Source organism: Cervus elaphus, chromosome 9 (assembly GCF_910594005.1).
Source record: "Cervus elaphus chromosome 9, mCerEla1.1, whole genome shotgun sequence".
In the NCBI taxonomy this organism is placed as follows: Eukaryota; Metazoa; Chordata; class Mammalia; order Artiodactyla; family Cervidae; genus Cervus; species Cervus elaphus.
Window position 1 is genome coordinate 49181237 of NC_057823.1, and position 22222 is coordinate 49203458.

The window sequence follows — 22222 nt, forward strand, 5'->3', positions numbered from 1 at the left end:
AATTGGAGGATAATTGCATTACAATATTGTGTTGGTTTCTGCCATATAACAGCATGAATCAGTCATAGGTATACATATGTCCCCTCCCTCTTGAAAACCTCCCTCTACCTCCCACCCCATCCCCCGCTCTAGGTTGTCACAGAGCGCCTGACTTGAGCTCCCTGTGTCATATAGCACGTTTCCACTGGCTATCTAATTTTGCACATGGATACGTATATGTTTCAATGCTACTCTCACAATTTGTCCCACTCTCTCCTTCCCCCACTGTGTCCACAAATCGGTTCTCTGTGTCTGTGTCTATATTGCTGCCCTGAAAATAGGTTCATCAGTGCCATCTTTCTAGATTCCCTATGTATGCATTAATATATCGTATTTGTTTTTCTTTTTTTTTTTAAGTTTTTTTTCCCCATTTATTTTTATTAGTTGAAAGCTAATTACTTTACAATATTGTAGTGGTTTTTGCCATACATTGACATGAATCAGCCATGGATTTACATGTGTTCCCCATCCCAATCCCCCCTCCCGCCTCCCTCCTGCCTCCCTCCCCAATATTTGTTTTTCTGACTTCACTCCATATGATAGGCTCTAGGTTCATCTACTTCATTAGAACTGACTCAAATGCATTCCTTTTTATGGCTGAGTAATATTCCATTGTATCTGTCTACCACAAATTCTTTATTCATTCATCTGTTGATGGACATTTAGGTGGCTTCCATGTCCTAGCTATTGTAAATAGTGCTGCAGTGAACACTGGGGTACATGTGTCTTTTTCAATTATGGTTTCTTCAGGGTATATGCCCAGTAGTGGGATTGTTGGATCATATGGTAGTTTTATTCCTAGTTAGTGATTATACCAATTTATATTCCCACTATCAGTGTAGGTGGGTTCCCTTTTTTTCATACTCTCTCCAGCATTTGTTGTTTACAGACCTTTGATGATGGCCATTCTGATTGGGAAAGGTCAGTTTTCATTTCAATCCCAAAGAAAGGCAGTGCCAAAGAATGTTCAAACTACCACACAATCCCACTCATTTCACATGCTAGCAAAGTAATGCTCAAAATTCTCCAAGCTAGGTTTCAACAGTACAGGAACCAAGAACTTCCAGATGTTCAAGCTAAATTTAGGAAAGGCACAGGAACCAGAGATCAACTGGCTAACATTCATTGGATCATAGAAAAAGCAAGAGAATTCCAGAAAAACATCTAATTTTGCTTCATTGACTATGCTAAAGCCTTTGACTGTGTGGATCACAACAAACTGGATAACAACAAACACAGACAACAAACTGGAAAATTTTAAAGAGACAGGAGTACCAGACCACCTGACCTGCCTCCTGAGTGACCTGTATGCAGGCCAAGAACAGTTAGAACCAGACATGGAACAATGGACTGGTTCCAATTTGGGAAAAGAGTGTGTCAAGACTATACATTGTCACCTTGCTTATTTAACTTATATGCAGAGTACATCATGTGAAATGCTGGGCTGGATGAAGCATAAGCTGGAATCAAGATTGCAGGGAGATATATATCAATAACCTCAGATATGAGGATGACACCACCCTTATGGTAGAAGGTGAAGAGGAACTAAAGAGCCTCTTGATGAAGGTCAAAGAGGAGAGTGAAAAAGCTGGCTTAAAACTAAGCCAGCTTAAAACTCAAAAAACTAAGATCGTGGCATCTGGTCATGGCAAATAGATGGGGAAACCATGGAAACAGTGAGAGACTTTTTCTTGGGCTCCAAAATCACTGCAGGTGGTGACTGCAGCCATGAAATTAAAAGACACTTGCTCCTTGGAAGAAAAGCTATGACCAACCTAGACAGCATATTATAAAGCAGAGACATTACTTTGCCAACAGAGGTCCATCTAGTCAAAGCGATGGTTTTCCAGTAGTCATGTATGGATGTGAGAGTTGGACCATAAAGAAAGCTGAGTGCCAAAGAATTGATGCTTTTGAGCTGTGGTGCTGGAGAAGACTCTTGAGAGTCCCTTGGACTGCAAGGAGATCAAACCAGTCAATCCTAAAGGAAATCAATCCTGAATATTCATTGGAAGGATTGAGGCTGAAGCTAAAACTCCAATACTTTGGCCATCTGATGCAAAGACCCAACTCACTGGAAAAGATGCTGATGCTGGAAAATATTGAAGGCAGGAGGAGAAGGGGACAACAGAGGATGAGATGGTTGGATGGCATCACTGACTCAATGGACATGAGTTTGAGCAGGCTCTGGGAGATGGTGAAGGACAGGGAAGCCTGGCATGCTGATGTCCATGGGGTCGCAAAGAGTCGGACATGACTGAGTGACTGAACAACAACAAAATTCTGACTGGTGTGAGGTAATACCTCATTGTGGTTTTGATTTGTATTTCTCTGATAATCAGTGATGTTGAGCATCTTTTCATGTGCTTTTTGGCCATCTGTATTTTTTCTCTGGAGAACTGTCCACTTAGATCTTCTGCCCAGTTTTTGATTGGGTTGTTATTATGAGATAGAGCTGCATGAGCTTTTGTATATTTTGGAGATTAATCCCTTGTCATTTGCATTATTTGCAAATATTTTCTCCCATTTTGTGGGTTGTGTTTTCATGTTGTTGATGGTTCCCTTTGCTGTGCAGAAGCTTTTAAGTTGAATTGGGTCCCATTTGCTTATTTATATTTTTATTTTCATTACTCTAGGAGGTGGATCAAAAAAAGATATTGCTATAATTTATGTCAAAGAATGTTCTGCCCGTTTTCCTCTAAGGGTTTTATGGTATCCAGCCTTACATTTAAGTCTTTGATCCATTTTGAGTTTATTTTTGTGTATAGTGTTAGAGAATGTTCTAATTTCATTCTTTCACATGTAGCTGTCCAGTTTACCCAGCACCATTTATTGAAGAGGCTATCCAGTGACTTTGTAAGCTTCATTTTCCCCATCTGCAAACTGGGGATAATATCATCAACTTTACAGAACTGTTATGAGGATGAAATAAAATCATATATGTAAAGTGCTTAGCTGGAAAACAAATTGCAGACGACCCGGGGCTCCTTGGGGACAAGGGTCTGGCATATAGCAGGTGCTGATAAATACTTGTTAAATGATTGAATGAAATCCTAACCACAAGTTTAGCCATAAATCAGAACAAATGAGCTCACATGGGGGCCAGGAAGGGGCTTCCCTGGTGGCTCAGCGGGTAAAGAATTTGCCTGCAATGCAGGAGTCACAGGAGACGTGGGTTTGATCCCTGGGTCGGGAAGATCCCCTGGAGGAGTGCATGACAACCCACTCCAGTATTCTTGCCTGGAGAATCCCCATGGACAGAGGAGCCTGGCGTGCTACAGTCCATAGGATCACAAAGAGTCAGATAGGACTGAAGTGACAGCACACACAGGGGCCAGGAATCTGAAGGTTCTTGCCTGAGAAGATGCTCCTGGGTTTTGTTTCCCAGACAGTGTGTGTCTGGGAGTTGCTCCTTGGTGGAGCTAAGGACCCAAAAGTGGTGACCAGTCATCCAGGCTTGCTATGGCATCCCTGTTCCTTGTGGCAAGAGTCCTGAGACCTGTCCTGTGCTGGGGAGATTCTGCTTGTGGTCACTGGTGAGGGTCTACACCATCCTGCGTGTATTCCTACACCAGAGCAAACCTGTACAGTATTCCTACTGTAGTTCTGATGGTGCGGAGAGCAGCAGCTTTCTTTAATAAGCTGCCTACTACATGTCAAGACACAAAACAGTGATTTTCAAGGGACACCTTCCTCCTAGGATGGTATGTGTTGGGGGGCATCCCTGGTCATCACAGTGACTGAGTAGGAGTATTATTGGGATGCTAATATCCTGCAGTGTTCCAGACAGACCAGCCATGAGGACTGCCCTGCTGAACAAGTCAATTGAGTCCCTGTTGAGAAATACTAAGTGAAACTTAAATGGAGCAACATAGAGAAACCTAAATTAGCCCTTATACTTACATTAGCTGTAATTTTCACAACAGCCCTGTAGAGTAGGTACTATTATTGCCATTCTAAAGATTGGATTTGGGGTATGGGGTCCTTTTCAGAGCCAGATAAATGCAAATAGTAAGGATATTACATAGTGATTTTTGGTCCCCAAGGGAGATGGAAGAGGAAGGGTTTTGTTCTTTATTTGCATAGACTCTGTTAAACAATTACAATAATAAAGGGTGGTAAGAGATTTTTAGTAAGGGAAGCCAGGCCTCTACTTGCCAGAGTTTAATGTAGTGCATTCTAAATTATAAATGGAGATATATAAATTTATGGACTTTGTGTCCTCATCGATGTCATAACTCAGAAAGAGAAGTAGGGGGCCAAATGATATTTTTCCAATACATCTGTTGCCCTCTCCATATATAAATAGCACATTTAGATAGCATAAAATAGGACTCAGATTCTTCAAACAGACCCCAAAAGGAATTTTGTTTTTATCTCTCCCTATAATTTATTATTTTAAACCTCAGCTGTAATAATAAAAGCTACTCCTGTAACCTGTTAAGATAGCTGTTATCTATTAAGATAATCTATTAAGTAAGATAATCTATTAAGATAGCTGTTATCAGATCCTAGTGACCCAGTCAGAAGTTTTAGTGAAAAGTATTCAAAAACATCTACTTTATTGACTATGCCAAAGCCTTTGACTGTGTGGATCACAATAAACTGTGGAAAATTCTGAAAGAGATTGGAATGCCAGACCACCCGACCTGCCTCTTGAGAAACCTGTATGCAGGTCAGGAAGCAACAGTTAGAATTGGACATGGAACAACAGACTGGTTCCAAATTGGGAAAGGAGTATGTCAAGGCTGTATCTTGTCACCCTGCTTATTTAACTTATATGCAGAGTACTTCATAAGAAATGCTTGACTGGATGAAGCACAAGCTGGAATCAAGATTTCCGGGAGAAATATCAATGACCTCAGATATGCAGATGCCATCACCCTTATGGCAGAAAGCAAACTAAAGAGCCTCTTGATGAAAGTGAAAGAGGAGAGTGAAAAAGTTGGCTTAAAACTCAACATTCAGAAAACTAAGATCATGGCATCTGGTCCCATCACTTCATGGCAAATAGATGGGGAAACCATGGAAACAATGAGAGACTTTTATTTTGGGGGGGGCTCCAAAATCACTGCAGATGATGACTTCAGCCATGAAATTATGACACTTGCTCCTTGGAAGAAAAGTTATGACCATCCTAGATGGCATATTAAAAAGCAGAGACATTACATTGCCATTAAAGGTCCATCTAGTGAAAGCTATGGTTTTTCCAGTAGTCATGTATGGACATGAGAGTTGGACTATAAAGGAAGCTGAGTGCCAAAGAATTGATGCTTTTTAACTGTGGTGTTGGAGAAGACTCTTGAGAGTTCTTTGGACAGCAAGGAGATCCAACCAGTCCATCCGAAAGGAAATCAGTCCCGAATATTCATTGGAAGGACTGATGCTGAAGCTAAAACTGCAGTACTTTGGCCACCTGATGCGAAGAACTGACTCATTTGAAAAGACTCTGATGCTGGGAAAGACTAAAGATGGGAGGAGAAGGGGATGACAGAGGATGAAATGGTGATGGGATCACCGACTCAGTGGACATGAGTTTGAGTAAACTCTGGGAGTTGGTGATGGACAGGGAGGCCTGGTGTGCTGTAGTCCATGGGGTCACAAAAAGTTGAACACGACTGAGCAAATTTACTGAACTGATTCAACTTTGATTGGCTTTTAAGAGTTTTGATGGTTGTAAAAGCAAATAGCACTTTGACAATTCAGACAAAGGGATTTTCTTCCTCTTGTAGCTGTTTTTAGGTAAAAAATTGCAACCTGAAAAACACCTGCCTACTTGGTGCTCTGTAAGTTGGAAGGAACCACTGCTTAGATGACCACTAGAGGGCACTCTGCCTCCATAACTGGGGCACAAACCAAGCCTTTGAGATGAGAAAGATTTCAAGGGCACAGGGTGAACCACAACGCCAAGGGCAATAAAGTGCAAAGCTTTGGGCTGGGTGCGACTCTAATACAATCCATAAAAGGAATAGAAGTCACGAGTGAACAATACTGTGGCTTGAATCACAGCCCTAAGAAAAGTATTCAATGCAGTATCAAGATTCTCTCATCTTTCCTTAACAAACCCTGAAGAGAAAGTATACAAGCCCATGCTTTTAAAATGTCTGGATTTGCTAAACCAACAAATGAAGAGGGGATGATTTGTAATTCTACAAGACTCCATTTCTTAATTGGGGGGGGGGTTCCCACATTTATATTTAACATAATCTGCCTACCTCAATCTACATTGAATATGGGCAACAACTCAACTTTTATGTTAAGGGGCCACCCTTCTGCAGATCATTGCTGCACTGGATCATGAAGATTCTGTGATCACAAGCACCATGTGGCTTTCATATAACAGGGACATTTGACACTCAAACCTTCATGATGTAGGGGCTGCCACTGTAATGTCCAGCTAATTGACTGGTAACAACAGATATCTGTTGTTTCTTCTCCCCCACTCATCTTTCTCCTTTAGTACAGAAGATATAATGAGTGAGCAAGAAAATGACCCCAGAGGTAGTAGTGATAATAACTATCAGTGAGCATTTAATATTTCAGAACACAGTGCAAAATTCTTCATGTGTACTATCTTATTTAACCCTCAACACAAACTTTCTGACATATGCATTATCCCACTTTTACATATAGGAAAATTGAGGGTCAGAAAAATTAAGCAAACAAGTCCTTACAGTAAGCTACAGAAATAGGATTTGAGTCCAGGTCTCTCTAACTCCAAAGCCTGGGAACATAAAGGCTATGCCAATCTGCATTGTTTTCATTTCATGTTGAACAAGAATCCCTTGCTATCCAAGGCAATCCTGTATTTCTGGGAACATTATAAACCATGCCATGAAAACCTATTTCTTCATCAATAAAATAGGAACAACAAAAATAACCTTTCCATGGGGCTGTTGCAAGGAATGAAGTTTATAGTGTAAAATGTCTATACAGTTCCTCACATCTAAGTGGGTCCTCGATAAATGCTATAACTCTTACTATTATTACTAAAAATTCAATCTAGTACCTAACATTGGCCTTGTGATTTGAAAGAACTAAGGCACCTTCTAAGAACATAACTTATTACGAGAAAATAATTTTTGAACTGGGAAAGCAAGACTTATTCTTGCACAGAATACAGGGATCCAGTAAGGTAGGAAAAACTCCGGGATCCACATAAAAAATGAGATTTCTTCAAAAAAAAAAAAAAAAAAAAAACCAAAAAAAAAAAAAAAAAGAAAAGAATCCCACGGAGGGTCCAAGAGTCTTTCCAAAACAAATCCATCCTTTCCAACACAAATTGATACATTTCTCATAGTCATTAATTCCACATTCTATTGCTAGTTTATTGCAGGGACCAGACTTCCTTGGGAGATGGTGAGGAGGGTCTGCTTTGACATTAGAAAAAACCAAAGTGGGCCACAGCCAACTGCGGAACACCCAAGCTCCTGGCCACACCCTGCAAACAAGCCAATCAATGCGCCGCAGAACACCTGCAGACTCATCTTTACCGCAACTCCCGACTCACCGTAGGTGAAGTAGGCCACTTCCGGCGGAAGTGAGACGTTGTGCAGTGTGTCGTCCTGCACGTGCTGGTCCACGTACAACTGGGCCTCGCTGGCCTTCAGGAACGCCATGAACCTCGCGGTGAAGGAGGCCACAAAGATGGACAGCATCCCGAAATCCAAGAGGTTCCACAGGTGCAGCACGTACTCCCGCGGCCCCTCCTCCCAGATTTCCTTGCATTCGGACCAGATCATTCCTGCGGGAGAGTGAGAAGGTCAGGCTCACTGTTCTCAGTTCTCAGGGTGTGTGCGACCATAGGGACCACGGAGGGAACCAGGGTGCAGGTGTAAATGTAATAAGCTCTTTGGAGCTTGGAATGTTGAGAGCCAGCAGTGCACAAAAATATGCTTTCAAAGGCAGATGTAGACTTAGGAAATTCTCAGGCTGCAAGAACTCGTGCCACCTGTCCTGCTTACAGATAAATCATCTATCTCCAGGTGTGAGGAGAGAATTCTCATCTGTTGATAGATTCCTGGAGGTAATATATGAGAAGTATAATGGCTGACATTTGTATATTTTAAGGACTGGAAGGTTATAAGTAATCATACAGTTCTAAACTAAGTGTAATGAAACTGACGTCTGGGAATGGGAAAGGGTTTTCCCAGTTATGATCTAGAACCCAGTTCCCCTAATTCCCTCATTAGCTCGCTTTCCTTTGTATTTCTGTGAATGTTTCAGGTTCCTTCTGCCTCTCCTGCAACTGTTTGTTTTGGTTATTAGTTTTGTTTTTTCCTTACTCTTTTATAACTTACTGGATTTTAAAGACTTGTGTCTTCATTGTTACATAGTAAGCAATGTAGAAATCAACAGGATGTTGCTAGCTCGCCCACCCCGCCTCCAAGTCAGTCTCATGAGGTAGCCTAGACTAATAACTCCAGTGTGTATACCTGCACTATTCAATAAGGTAGCCACCAGTCACATGTGGCTACTGAGCACTCCAAATGCGGCCAGTTAAATTGAGGGATGCTACATATATAAGTATAGAATACACGCCAAATTTCAAAGACTTTACACAAAAAATGTAAAATATTTCAACAGTTTAAAATTTCAATCACATGTTGAAATACTAATATTTTAGATATATTGGGTTAGATAAAATCTATTATTAATTTCAGCTTTTATAATGTAGCTATCAGAAAATTTAAAATTAAATTGTGGCTTATGATGTGGCTTGCCTTATATTCGTATTGAATAGTGCTTTTCTCTACCGTTATCTTCACTGATTATTAAAAGTAAATTGGTTTATATGATTAAAAATAAATCACTCAGTAACATTTTGATAATAAACATTTTATAATACACGTATTTATTATCATACATACATACTGTGTCATATTCTATATATATGTATTAACTCCCTCAAATCTTTGCAATAACCCTATGAAGTGCATTCTGTTATTATCCCAGTTTTACAGTTAACATATTCTTAGCCAAAGTGAGGATATTCTCCAGACAGGAGGCAGGAGATCTGAAATTTGAGTCTGGAAGGTCTTGCCCAAGAGTCCATGCTCTTGACCACTATGGTCTTTGCTCCTCCAGGAAATAGAATTGGGTTGAAAGCAGCTAATGAAGGAAAAGGTTTCCCTGGTGGCTCAGATGGTAAAGAATCTGCCTTACAATGCAGGAGACCTGGGTTCAATCCCTGGGTTGGGAAGATCTCCTGGAGACAAGAATGGCTACCTACTCCACTATTCTTACTTGGGAAATCCCATGGACAGAGGAGCCTGGTATTCTACAGCCTGTGTGAATCACAAAGATTCAGTCGGACATGACTGAGCAGCTAACACTTAATGAAGGAAAAATACTCTTGAATGTTTTCTAATTAGCATCGAAGAGTTTATAGCTACTCAGACATAGGAAAGATTTGATGCAGAACTAGCCCATTCTATATCATGTTACACTTCACCTGCTTACTTAGGAGGTTAATGTGGTAAAAAGAATCACTAACTGGTTGGTTAGTGAGACAGTTCCAGCTCACTGACCACATGTTCCCTAAAGGTTAACACCGCCAGCCTCTTGGCACCCTCGTGGCTCCTGAGCATCAAATATGGATGACCTCTCTTCTCCCATTCCTCCTGCCTCTCCCACAGCTGTTTAGAAAAGTTGTGGCTTTGTTTAATGAAACAGATTCTAAGAGCTGCATATTTGTATCAAATTGGAATCTCTGCAAAAGGAAATGTCCCACAACATTGAAAATCTTTTTACAAGACTCCCACCACCACACACACCTTGTTGTTCCCTGGTTTTTATCTTCACAAAGCCATACTTCCAAAGCTTACACTTTGAAAATTTTTGTGGTAATTCAGTGAAGTAAAATTTCTCTAACACTGAAATGTACTTTCATCTGTGCCTGTTCAAATAGGTTTTTAAAGTGTGTTACGGGAAAAACCATTACAGGCTGGAAAAAATAATGTTTGTTGCTTTCCTCTATGCACCTGCCCCCTCCCCCTGATAATTAAAATTCCTGATGTCTTGGTGGACTGCTTTTAGCTGAGCACTAGGAGAATTACAGGCTATCAATTACCTTAATTCAGGAAGCCCTTGGTTCAATTCTACCTTGGTCACTTATTGGGTGTGTGACCTTGGATAAGTTCCTTGATTTTCTTGAAATTTTGATGTAATTTCCAGCACTAAAAGTTCTGTAAATCTGAAATGCAAATTATTTACAGTAAACTGACTTTTCTGACCAACATAGAGGCACCTCATTGGGGATTGCAAATCATTTCCTCCATGGTCCAGCGCCCACGTCAGTCTTCCCAGATTTACATGTTAACTTACCCAGACTAATTTAAATTATTCCAAGGCCATGAGTAAGAGTAGCATGGGCCCAAGGGTTTGAGCAACAGGAATGCTTAACGAAAAAAGAAATGTGTGAAATTAAGTACTTTAGTGATTGAAATCAGGTTTCCTGCTTCCAAGGTACGAGGGTAGTTCAGAATTTTATATCCAAGCTGAGCCCCCTGGACTCCTGCCCCTAGCATGTCAATCCGGTGAGTATATGGAGCCCAGGGGCTTAGAGGGTAAGGCTGTTGGGCACTAGAGCCTCCTTCAGGCAACCCCTTCACTCAGGGATGTCTGGAGCCCAGAGAGCAAGGTCACTGGTAATTAATGGGGATGACTGGCAGGGGAACAGATTGGGACATGCTGGGAAGCCTTGAGGGAAATGAGTAGCTTTTCATTCAGGCAGGTTCTAAGTAAGGCCTGCAGGCTGCTGAGATGGGGCTTGACAGTTCAAAAGGCTGTTCACCCTGATCCCTGCCTCAGATGCTTTTCAGAAGGGAATCCCCCTTCAGATTCCTGTGAGGCTTAACTGTGTGAACTCCTTAAATGCCCATAGCCCCTTCCTCTACATAGGGTTTCTCTACACTGTCCCCGGACTCCCAGACCACCTCCTGGGAGGCTTGTCTGTTCTTCTAGGTTACCTTCTGACTATTGAGTCGGGGCTCAGGCATTCTGTTAACTCACAGGTGGGAGAATATGCCAAGAAGCCCTCAACCTTCAAGCCCTAACATCCAAACTCCAGCTCAATGGCAGGTCCTTTGCAACAGATCTGGGTCTCAGGCTCATTTAAGGTTCACTTGTTTTCCAGGCAAGGAGATGATATTAATAGATTCAAAAATTTTCTAACAAAGCTCATCTTCTCCCCTGACTTTTAGTAGCTAATCATTGTTAAGCACCCTCTAGGTGCCAGGCCCTGTGCTAGGCCCTTTTCCAACTCTAAAACTTCCTTACAGCCTGGTAGGTGCCTCCTCTAATTATCTCCACTTTACAGATGGACAGACTCATGTACAAAGATGACAAGTGAATTATCCAGAGTCTCAGGGAGTTCAGGACCCTCTTTCCACTGCACTGTCGCCCGCCTCCCCAGCCCCCCGCATGCTCTCTACTAGGCGCAGACTTACTGTCACTGTTCAGGAACTCATTCACCACTTAATGGACAGTGTTGAGCTCCGACTTTGTGCCAGGGACCATTCTAGGGGTACAGCAGCCAAGAAGATGCTGTCCCTTCCCCCCAAACACGGTCTAGTGCTGGAGACAGGTGTGTCTACAAACAGTAGTGCTACAAGGTGACAGATGCTGTAATAAGGATGTCCAGGAGACTGTGTGTGGACACACAGGGATAGGAGCAGTCAGTATTATAGTCATGAGACCCAGCACAGTGCCTGTAATAACATACTTCTGACTGACTGAAGTAGGTGACTCCTGACATGAGGAGTTAGCTGGGGGAAGGAGCAGGGGCTGAAAGGCTGTGGCCATGACGGAGAACAGGCTATTCTAGGAAACTGCAGGAGGCTCAGTATGGCTTAAGGGTTAGTAGGGATAAGGGGCTAGAGATTGGCATCAGAGAAGGTTAGTGAAGGCCCAGTAGATCCTGAAACGCCCTCCTTCAGACCTTGAGGGGGAGACGAGGCAGCTCGATATCTAGATAGTCACCCTGAGCAGCCAGATAGCTCCTCAAGGTGATAAATGGATCAGTAATGTGGTCTGATTTGCTGGGAGAAATTTTGGCAGTTTGGTTGAAGTAGTCTGTTTGGAAATCTTACCTAAATCAATGAAGAAACCATCAAAGGAATGACTTAGGTGAGAAATACAGCTCATTTTCTTTGGCAGTTTTATTCTTGGTCAAACTTACATGTATGATTCTGCAGCTAAGGCTTAGCACTGCCCTCAGAGAGTTTGTAATCTGTGGTGGGTGGGCCGAGGGAGCAACTTGATCCTCACATTTTACACACGTGAGAGCTGAAATTTAGTGAGGCAGAGCCACCAAGGAGGAGGGGACACAGTCAGGCCTGGGTCTCTTGATAACCGGTCTCAAGCTCTTTCCTCCTCTCCTCCTTAAGTGTGTTTTCCTACTTTGCTAGACATTTACATCTCCATCAATTGGGCTTTCAACTGGGGTGGCTGTTTAAGAAAACACTGCCGGGTTCTCTGTAAGAGTTGGCTCAAGAGAGTCTTCATGACATAATTCTCTTCCTAGATGGAGAAGGGACATGCATAGTGGAGAGGCTTCCTGCCCTCCAAGCTCCATGGCTTTCTGCAGACCACAGATGTTATAGTCCTCTGGTGAGCACTGGTATAGCCACAGTCTCTAACTCACATGATGGATTATCAGCTCTTTCCTCTACCCCAGAGTGACTGCTAATGACTGCTAATGAGATAGGCAAGAAAGATATGTTCCTATGGTATAAACTGATGTCGGAGATTCTCCAGGCCGAGGGTCTATGATTTCTGGTTTACTTGGTCGTTCCCAAAGCAGGTCATCTTACAGCTCTAGAGAACACACATGTCTACTAGCAAATTCGTCTCTCCTTCCTATGTCATGCTCTTCTCATGTCTTTCTTGATACCGTGCCCTGGTTTTCCTTCTATCTTTGCATGTAGTCTTAATCTCCTTGTGGCTTCCATCTGCTCTGCCCTTACTTTAAATCTCCAGGATTTATAATCCAGAAGTGTCTCAAAACTCTGCTGGTAATCAAGTAAAGCACCTGGAGTTCAGGAAGAATATATTTCTGATTGGGTTTGACCCTTCCATAGAATTGTACAGCAGAAGAAGAACAACCCACATGCCCAGTAGAGATTTGGAGAAGCAATAGATCATTGACATGTTATGTGGCCATTGAAAGAGGTAATTGGGAATACCAGATATCCACATGGAGTGAGAGCTAACAGAAAATGAAAAGAGCTACAATTTGTTTGATTACAGAAATGCTAATATTAATTGGGGCTTCCAGGTGGCACAGTGGTAAAAAATCTGCCTGCCAATGCAGGAGATGCAAGAGACACAGATTCAATCCCTGGGTCAGGAAGATACCGTGGAGAAGGAAATGGCAACCCACTCCAGTCCACTCCAGTATTCTTGTGTGGAAAATCCCATGGACAGAGGAGCCTGGTAAGAAACAAAGGAAAGCATGTAGAAAAAGAAAAGAGGGGACTAGGAGGGCAGTGAGTGGGGGAGGACCTTGCATTTTTAAATAGGTCAGTTAAAAAAAGGCTTCACTTAGAAAAGGATACTTTTGAACACAGACCGGAGGAGGTGAGGAAGTGAGCCATGGCACTGCCCTTGGGGGAAACCCTTAGGCAGAGGGACCAGCCTAAGTCAAGGTTCTGAGGCAGAAACAGTTTGAAGCAAGGAGGCAGGTGGGGCTAAGAGAGAGCAAGAGAGGTGGGAGGTGGTGGGAGATGAGGGCACAGAGGTGGAGGGCTGAGTCCTTTACAGGGACAGTGGCTCTCACACTGGGGGAGATGGGATGGCATTAAAGAGTCTGGAGGCCAAGGAACACAATCTGATGACGTTTTCAGTGGATCTCTAGCTCCTGCGCTGAGCATCTGCCGAGGCACGGGGGTGATAAGGGCAGAAGCAGGGACACCTGGACAAGGCCCCTCAGCTGTTAGTGATCAGCCCCTCTCCATCTCTGTGGGAGCCAGTTGAACTTGTTAGGGTCCTAAAGTCCTGTCCAGCCCTGGTCGAGAGGGAGTCATGGTTTGGGTGTTTGTATAGCCAGTCTGTCCAAAGGACCACATTCCTGAGTCTTGGGGGAAGAGAACCATGTGTTGTGTTTCTGTGTTTCTCCTGGCAGCGCCTGGGAGTAGTGTTTGAGGCCTTTTTCAGTGAGGGCCTGCTGCCAGTTCAAGCCTCTCCAAGTCTGAGCAGAGGTCAGATCAGATGGTGGACCTTAGGGTCTGCCCGCCCGGAGAGAGCAGTGTACGCCGTGCTCAGTGTCTTTCTGAGGCTGTTAGTAGCAGTAGTAATAATGAATAATTAAAGAACTCCAGGAAGTATTTAGAGTCAAGATAATATTCGTCTTATTTTTAGAGCTGCTTCCCTGTTATCTGGCACAGTGTCTGGTATATAATATAATGCTTAACAACTAGAATGGATTTGTGGAGGAAAAAATTGAGAAAATGGAAACAATGCTAACAGAAAACTTACATGTGCAAGTGCATTTACCACTGCACTTAGCAGGCTACCTACTCTTGCCCTCAATGCCACCTTCCTCCTGGTACAGTAGAGGAAGCTTCCGCACTCCTGCTAAGGGCTAGCCCTCCACTGGCCTGCTGGGTCCCATCCCCTCTCGCTACTCAGGAACTTTGCTTCTGAAGTCAGTGGTCAATCCTCAGGCCTCCTGTCACCTGATCTGTTGGCACCATTCTACATAAGTGATCAGTCCGTGGGTCCTGACACAGTGACTTGGTTGGCTTCTCGGACACCACTCTTACTTCAGTCTCCTTTGCTGGATAAGATTCTTCTTGTTTCCCCATCCTTTAACTGCTACTGTGCCAGAGGGCTTGGTTCTCGCTTCATCCGTTCACATTCACAGTTGAGGTATTGCATATAATTTACTTTTAATAGACTGACATGCCCAAATAATGTTTCCCACACCAGCCTCTCTGAACTTCAGCATGTATATCCAGTTTGCTACTTGACATTTCCACTTGGAGATCTAATAGATAATCTCAACTGAACTCTTGATTTCCATGTCTCTCTTCAAACTGCTCCTTCCCTGGTCTTTCCTGCATTAGTTGTTGTTCAGTCACTCAGTTGTGTCCGACTCTTTGCGACCCCATGGACTGCAGCATGCCAGCTTCCCTTTCCTTCACTATCTCCGAGAGTTTACTCAAACTCATGTCCATTGACTTGAGATGCCATCCAACCATCTCATCCTCTGTCACCCTCTTCTCCTCCTGCCCTCAATCTTTCCCAGCATCAGGTTCTTTTCCAGTCAGTCAACTCTTTGCATCAGGTGACCAACGTATGGGAACTTCAACTTCAGCATCAGTCCTTCCAATGAATATTTAGGGTTGATTTCTTTTAGGATTGACTGGTTTGATCTCCTTGCTGTCCTAGGGACTCTCAAGAGTCTTATGCAGCACCACAGTTTGAAAGCATCAATTCTTCCACACTCAGCCTTCTTTATGGTCCAACTCTCACATCCTTACATGACTATTGGAAAAATCATAGCTTTGACTTGCCAGACCTTTGTCAGCAAAGTGACGTCTCTGCTTTTTAATACGCTGTCTTGGTTTGTCATAGCTTTTCTTCCAAGGAACAAGAGTCTTAATTTCATGGCTGCACTTCCTGCCTTAGAGGAAATCTATTATACCTTACTTGAACTAAAACACTTGGAATTTTCTTTGACCACCTTCTTTCTCTTACATCCCACAGACAATCCAGTAGCAATTACTATTATTGATTTTACCTCCAAAATATAACCTACTCTACTGCCTCCTCAAAATCAGCCATTTTCCACCTGAATTACTGCAGTGGCCTCCTAACTGGTTTCCCTGTTTCTGCTCTTGTCCCAGAATCATCTGTTCTCTACCCAGCAGCCTACAATCCACTAGAAAATGAAGTTGTGGGATGTCACTTCTCTGGTCAGAACCATCCAGTCATTTTTAGTCATCTCAGCTCTGCACCATGGCCTCCTTGGCCTTGTGTGATTGGCCCTGCCTGTCCTTGTGACTTCTCTGCCATCTCTCCCTTATTGATTCTGCTGCAGCCACACTAGTTTCTTTGCTGTTCCTCAGACATCGCCAGCTTGCTCCTGAATCTAAGCCTTCAACACATACTGAACTGTCTTTCTGGAATGCTTTTCACCCACATGCCTGCAAAGGCCGCTTTCTCTCTTCCTTCAGGTCTCTGTTCACATTTCATCTCATCAAAGGGGGCAGGTGAGAGAGCTTCCTCTTACCAGCTCAACTCCTCTGATAAGATAAAATGTGAACAGAGACCTGAAGGAGGAGAGAAAGGAAGCTAGGCAGATATTTATTCAATTTATCTTCTCAAAGAAATTTGAATACTGACTGGGTATTTGAAAATAGATTATGCATTTTCTTTTATGTTTGTAGCTCTGTTTTAGAAAAAGAATCCCGATTTCTATTATCTGTCATGGTGAAGCAGTAAACTGGGGAAAAAAAGAAACTATTTTCAGATGTTGGAAATAGCACAGCTCTGTGATCCTTAGTGAAGAGAAGCAAGAAAGATAAGTCACATGATAGCCCTGTCTTTTTTTTTTTTTTTGAATTAGAGGCACATTTCAATGTGCAGGATGTAGAGAGGGATCCTAGAAGCATAGCAGCCGTCCCAATGAATTGAAGAGACAGAGATTGGAGTTCAGGAAGGTTGAAGTGGTTAGATGTTATATGCAGGGTTCCAGAGAGAAAGGTACTATGCAGAACCAAAAACCTAAAACCAAACACAAACAAAACTAGTCCAGAAATTTACATAAGTAAATTACATAAGTAAAATCCTTTTGAATGTTCCCTTAATATTAAGTCACGAATGCATAGAGTAAAACTATACAAACAACCACCAGAGAGCTGTAAGGAGAATCATTTCTAAGGCTCAGAAACTGTTCACCCAGAGTGGAGAGATGTTTGAGCTCTGCCCTGTCAGAATTGAGAGCCTTTGTTGATTATTGAGGCCATTTAGTAGTGACCCCAGATGTGTGTCTCTAGTACAGCGATAATCAATCCTATTGTAAAGCTTCTCCAGATCCACTCTGAGAAAGTCTGAAGAGGACCAAACTCATCTGTAAGAATTTAACAACCTGTCAGAATAAAACAAAATATCTCTTTGAAGACAATAAAATCTAGATGCTAAACAATATAGCATATGATGTGTCCATCATTCAATCAGAAATTACTAACTCACCAAGATAATAGGAAAAAATGATCCATGCCCGGAGAAAGTTTAGTCAGTAACCCAAAAATGATAGAAATGATGAAATTAGGACTTTATAACAGTTCTTACTATAAATACATACATTATGTTCAAGGATTTAAAGGAAAACACAAACACCACAAAGAAGGAAATAAAAGTTATAAGAGAGAACCAAGTGGAACTTAAAGGGTTGAAAAATACAATATTTGAAATGAAAAATTCACTGGTTGAAGATCAAAATCACAGATGATTCAGAAAAAATGTCAGTGAACTTGCAGCACATAAAGATTAGCAAAAAGTGAAAGAGAAATTTTCTTTTAGTATACACACAATATGTTTGTAAATGAAATTTTATGAAATCTAGGATTTGGCTCAAAATTTTACGGAGTTGGGAGAAGGGAAGTAGGATGAAGCAAAGATTAGCTTTGATTTGCTAATTGTTGAAGATGCGAGATTGGCCCAAAGGGTTTATTATAATCTTCTTTTGATATTTCCAATACTTAAAATTATTTACAATAAAAGTTTGAAAAATATAATCTAGTAAGAAAAAGTAGTTAGAATCTTTCTTTTGTCTCAAATGTAATAGAAAGTAGGTCAATGAAAAATAAGCCTTCCCCTTCATAATACTAATGATGTAACAGTCTTGAAAACTCAGCTTTGCTTTGATGGGTAGAAGCTGGAAGCTGGGACCTCTGTAGCTAGAGATGCTTCCCTCTTATTGTGATAATGCCCTGATACCCAGGAAGAGAAATACGGAATCAGGAAGACGTCATGGCCTAGTAGGAGAATCATGGTAACATATGATAGGATACCCACTTAAGGGGGAATATGCTTGCACTTACTAGTCTTATACCTGCTGTCCAGGTGGGGTTATGAGATGAGTGAGTGAATGGTGCTGTAAATCCTTTGTTTTATTCATTAACTCAACATATGAGTTTTTTTTTTTTTTTTTTTTTTTTTTTAAGAAGACGATGTCTTAATTTGGGTTGCTGTAACAAAGTTGTGCAGACTAAGTGTCTTATGAACAGAAATTTATTTCTCACAGTTCTGGAGGCTGTAAGTCCAAGATCGTGGTGCCAGAATGTTTCAGGTTGCAGATTGCTTGCTGTATCCTCACGTGGAAGAGTTAGGGTAAGAGCACGCTCTGGGGTCTCTTTTAAAGGACACTAATCCTGTTCATGAGGGCTCCACGCTCATGACCTAAGCACCTCCCAGTGGCCCCACTTCTAATACCATCACATTGGAATTAGGGTCTTAACATATGAATTTGGAGGGACACGAACATTCAGACCATTGCAAAGTACCTAGTGTTAAAGTGCTTAACTTAGTTAAATTGGAGGTGGGGGCGTTATACTAGGGAGAATGGGGATAGACACGGAGCTGTGGAAGGCCACAGAACTCACTCTACAACAGGCTCTACTGTTCCTTTTCAACCTGAGTGCCGGCAACTCCACTAAGTGAGCCTTTGGTTGCAGACTTGCCAGTTGATTAAAAGCTCCTGGGAAGCATGGCATGCTTTCCTGCCTCTGCCCTTTGGGTCAAACCATTCTCCTCATTACCTTGTTCTGATTGAGAGATGCAGCTTAAAGGCCATACTTCCAGTTGGTCTCAGTTTGGGGGTCTGTGGGATCTTCTTCAGTGGTTCAGCTCTTGTGGTGCTCTTAGGCCAGAAGGGTTGAACCTGTGGCACTGTGCAGTCGTGTGATTAGCACAGGGCAGGTGTTAGGCTGTCTTTTCAAGTATTTCTTCTTCTGTGAATTTGTTGATTGGTAGTATGGACACTTTGACCCTGAATACGTTTTGACTCAATGTTTGTGAACATAAACATGACGAATGCTATGCCTATATTGAATTGTTGTTAAGAAAGGCAATTAGGGGCGGGCGGGGGAGTGGTGGTGGCAAATACTATTAGGACAGTTTAATTAATTGACAAAATCTTGGTATTGCATACATTTTTTTGTCTTTTTTTGGTTTAGTTTTACTCAAAACATTCTTATCAAGTTCAAATCTTTTTGATGTAAATCTTATAATTTATTGATCAAGTTTTGGTTATATACAATATCACTGGTTGTAACTTTTGCAGTTTTTCATTGTTTCTTACAAAGTCTGATTTTTTTTTTTTTTACCAATCAATTCAGTGTTAGAAAAATCTGTAACACATTTGACCATGTACAGTTTTAGCCATTGTCTGTTTTATTTTATCTTGCTAATTTATACTAGTAATAGTTCTTGGAAGTTAGGGAAAAGGAGATACCCTTTCTTGGCTAGTCATTGAGACACCTGGGAATAATTTCCTTGGCAATTCTAGTAGCAGACCTTGGCAACACAAAATATCACCATAAAGAGGAATTTCACAGCTTCATTATGTTCATTAACACAAATAATGAGAACATGTTAGTCCCCTAACTTTTTAGATTTTTATATTATTGGTATTTTACTATGTATTCGGTGGTAACAAAAAATATCTTTTAAACTATGCAGTCTTATACTTTTTTCCTAAGGCTACTAGTGTTAGTTGCTCAGTCATGTCTGACTCTTTGGGACCCCATGGACTGTAACCCACCAGGCTCCTCTGTCCGTGGAATTCTCCAGGCAAGAATACCGGAATGGGTAGCCATTCCTTTCTCTAGGGGATCGTTCTGACTCAGGGAATGAACCCAGGTCTCCTGCATTGCAGGTGGATTCTTTACCATCTGAGCCACTAGGCTTCTAGTAGACTATATTTATTTATTTATTTTTGTTTTTTTTTTTTGTTTTTTTTTTCAGTAGACTATATTTAAATGAGTAAGCCCACATGTTCTCCCCCACCCCCACAGACACTTTATAGTCACTTTCAATACATATATAATAAAAAGTATGGAATAAATTCCCCCCAAACAAGTCCTTTCAAAATTGGGATTTATATTACAGGTCTGTGCATCTTTTATACCAGCACAGACAGAAGTTGACTTTGGTTTCCATGCTGGTCATCTCCTCACCATTTTGTCTGCCAAGAGTGCATTCAAGAGAAAAAGAGCTTCTGAAGTCAGAGTTTAATAAGGTCCTACCTAATATAACTAGAGGAGGAGAGAATAAAAGACAGTGACTTGCTTACCCAGGACCCACTTCATGATGAGCATTTCTGTCCAGGAGAATTGTGTAGTTTTCACTCTGAAGATCTGTTTTGGGTAGTCTGTGAAGGTTTCGTTGGGCAGGGTTTTCACGCCTTCAAAGCGGTCTGATGCGTTCACGACTAACAATCCCAAGAAGATTGTGAAAGAAACTGCATGGGCTACAAATTTCATGAAAGGGCTCCTCAGTGTTCGTCCTAGCTGGAAACAAAATGTATATAAGACACGTTAATCTGGCAGCTTCAGGCAGGCACAGGGCTCTCTTTAAAAGGCTTTTGCTGAAAGTTGAACCAGAGAATTCCTCATTTTGGACAGAAGCTGCTCACCAAACCCAGACATTTTCTATAGTTTTTATGTGAGAGGCTGTTTGACTGAATTTGTTTTCTACTGATTTTAATTTTTCCTGTTCAGAAAATTCAATGGGAGTGGTAAGAGAAAGGAGTGGAACACACTGATGTAACATCACGTTACAGTCTGACTGCATAGCTACCCCCAACCACGTGGATATGAATTTTATGCTTTTTGAACCTAGAAAAAAAAATCTGTTTCAATAGAGTTCAGAATTTTTTTTTTTAAATTACACTTTGGATATGCTCTGTTGCTCTTTGGTCTATTTTCTTGGATTTTAGGTGAGATGATTTATTTTCAGCATTTCTTCTATCCTGGTAAATTTATTTAAAGCCATATAGTTTGCATTAGGTTCTGCTTTAGCTATGTTCTGTACATTTTGACTTGTAGTGTTTTCCTTGATACTCAGTTATGAATATTTTATAATTGCCCTTTTTATTTCATTTTAAGTCAGAGGTTATTTAGATTTTAGACACACAGGACTTTCCCCGCTTGCTTTAAAAAATCCTAATTTTATTTCAGTATGTTCAGATCATAGCCTCTATTATACTACTCTAAAACTTACTGAGATTTTCTTTGTGGCCGAGAATGTGATTAATTTGTGCAGTTCCATGTAAACCTGAAGTGATCCAAAAGATGCCTTGTTAGGGAGCAGGTATTGGTCACATCTTCTTATCCATGGATTGCCATGCAAAGGCCACTTGGATCTCTGAGATGTAACTTGGGGGCTGCATAGGGGGTCTTTGCTGGCTCTCGTGAATGAATCCACTTGGGTCTCTTCCAGGTCACTGCTGTCACCCTCACCTAATCTGACCCCTCAGCCAGGGGTACTAATAAGACAAGAGCAAAGAGTGGTACCTTTTCTGGAACACAGTTCCTTCTCCAGGGCAAATGTTCAGTTATAGTCGGTGACCAGTTAATGTTCATGGTCTGCGTCATTCAGGAGTCCCATAGTGAAATGTCAGCCAGCATATAGAGTATTGGTTCAGCAGAAGATCAACTATAGGGTTTCTCCTGGTGAAACTTCCCTAACTCTGACTATATTTAGCATAACATTTATAAATCGGATAGCTTGACAATGTTTTTCAATATGCTTCAGTGTGATAATCATCCACTTTAACAGTGCTAGTTATTACTGTAACATTCTAATGCTACAGAACCCATCTGTTGAAATTAAAAATGATAGTTTTTTTAAAAAAATAATTTTAAAAAACTGCATTTTAAGTCTGAACATTGGAAATCCCTACTTGTGCTGGAAAGAACTTGTTTGGAATCAACTGCATTATCAGATTGTCATATGGCACTAGAATAACTTCAGAAGTAGACAAAGAGGTTTACCTAAAAACCATGCGGCCCACAAACGTCCTACACATGACATTTCTCTGTAAAGTTTAACCTTGTTATTTACAAGGTAGGGATTGTAGATAATTTTTAGACATAGGTAGATGTACTAAATTCAGGATGCAGAGATTCAGTATAAGGACAAATAAAATACCTTATATAAATTCAGTGAAAAA

General features: G+C 41.5%; 1 protein-coding gene across 5 annotated transcripts in view; it reads right to left on the minus strand.

The window, feature by feature from the left end:
• TRPC7 (transient receptor potential cation channel subfamily C member 7) overlaps nt 1–22222 on the minus strand; it is a 139932-nt gene that overhangs the window by 33719 nt on the left and 83991 nt on the right. For all 5 annotated transcript variants that reach the window (XM_043914009.1, XM_043914008.1, XM_043914007.1 and 2 more), the window contains 2 exons: nt 20342–20558; nt 7550–7783 (listed from right to left, as the gene is read on the minus strand). In XM_043914009.1, coding sequence (XP_043769944.1) covers nt 7550–7783; nt 20342–20558 — 451 coding nt within the window. The remainder of the gene's footprint in view (nt 1–7549; nt 7784–20341; nt 20559–22222) is intronic.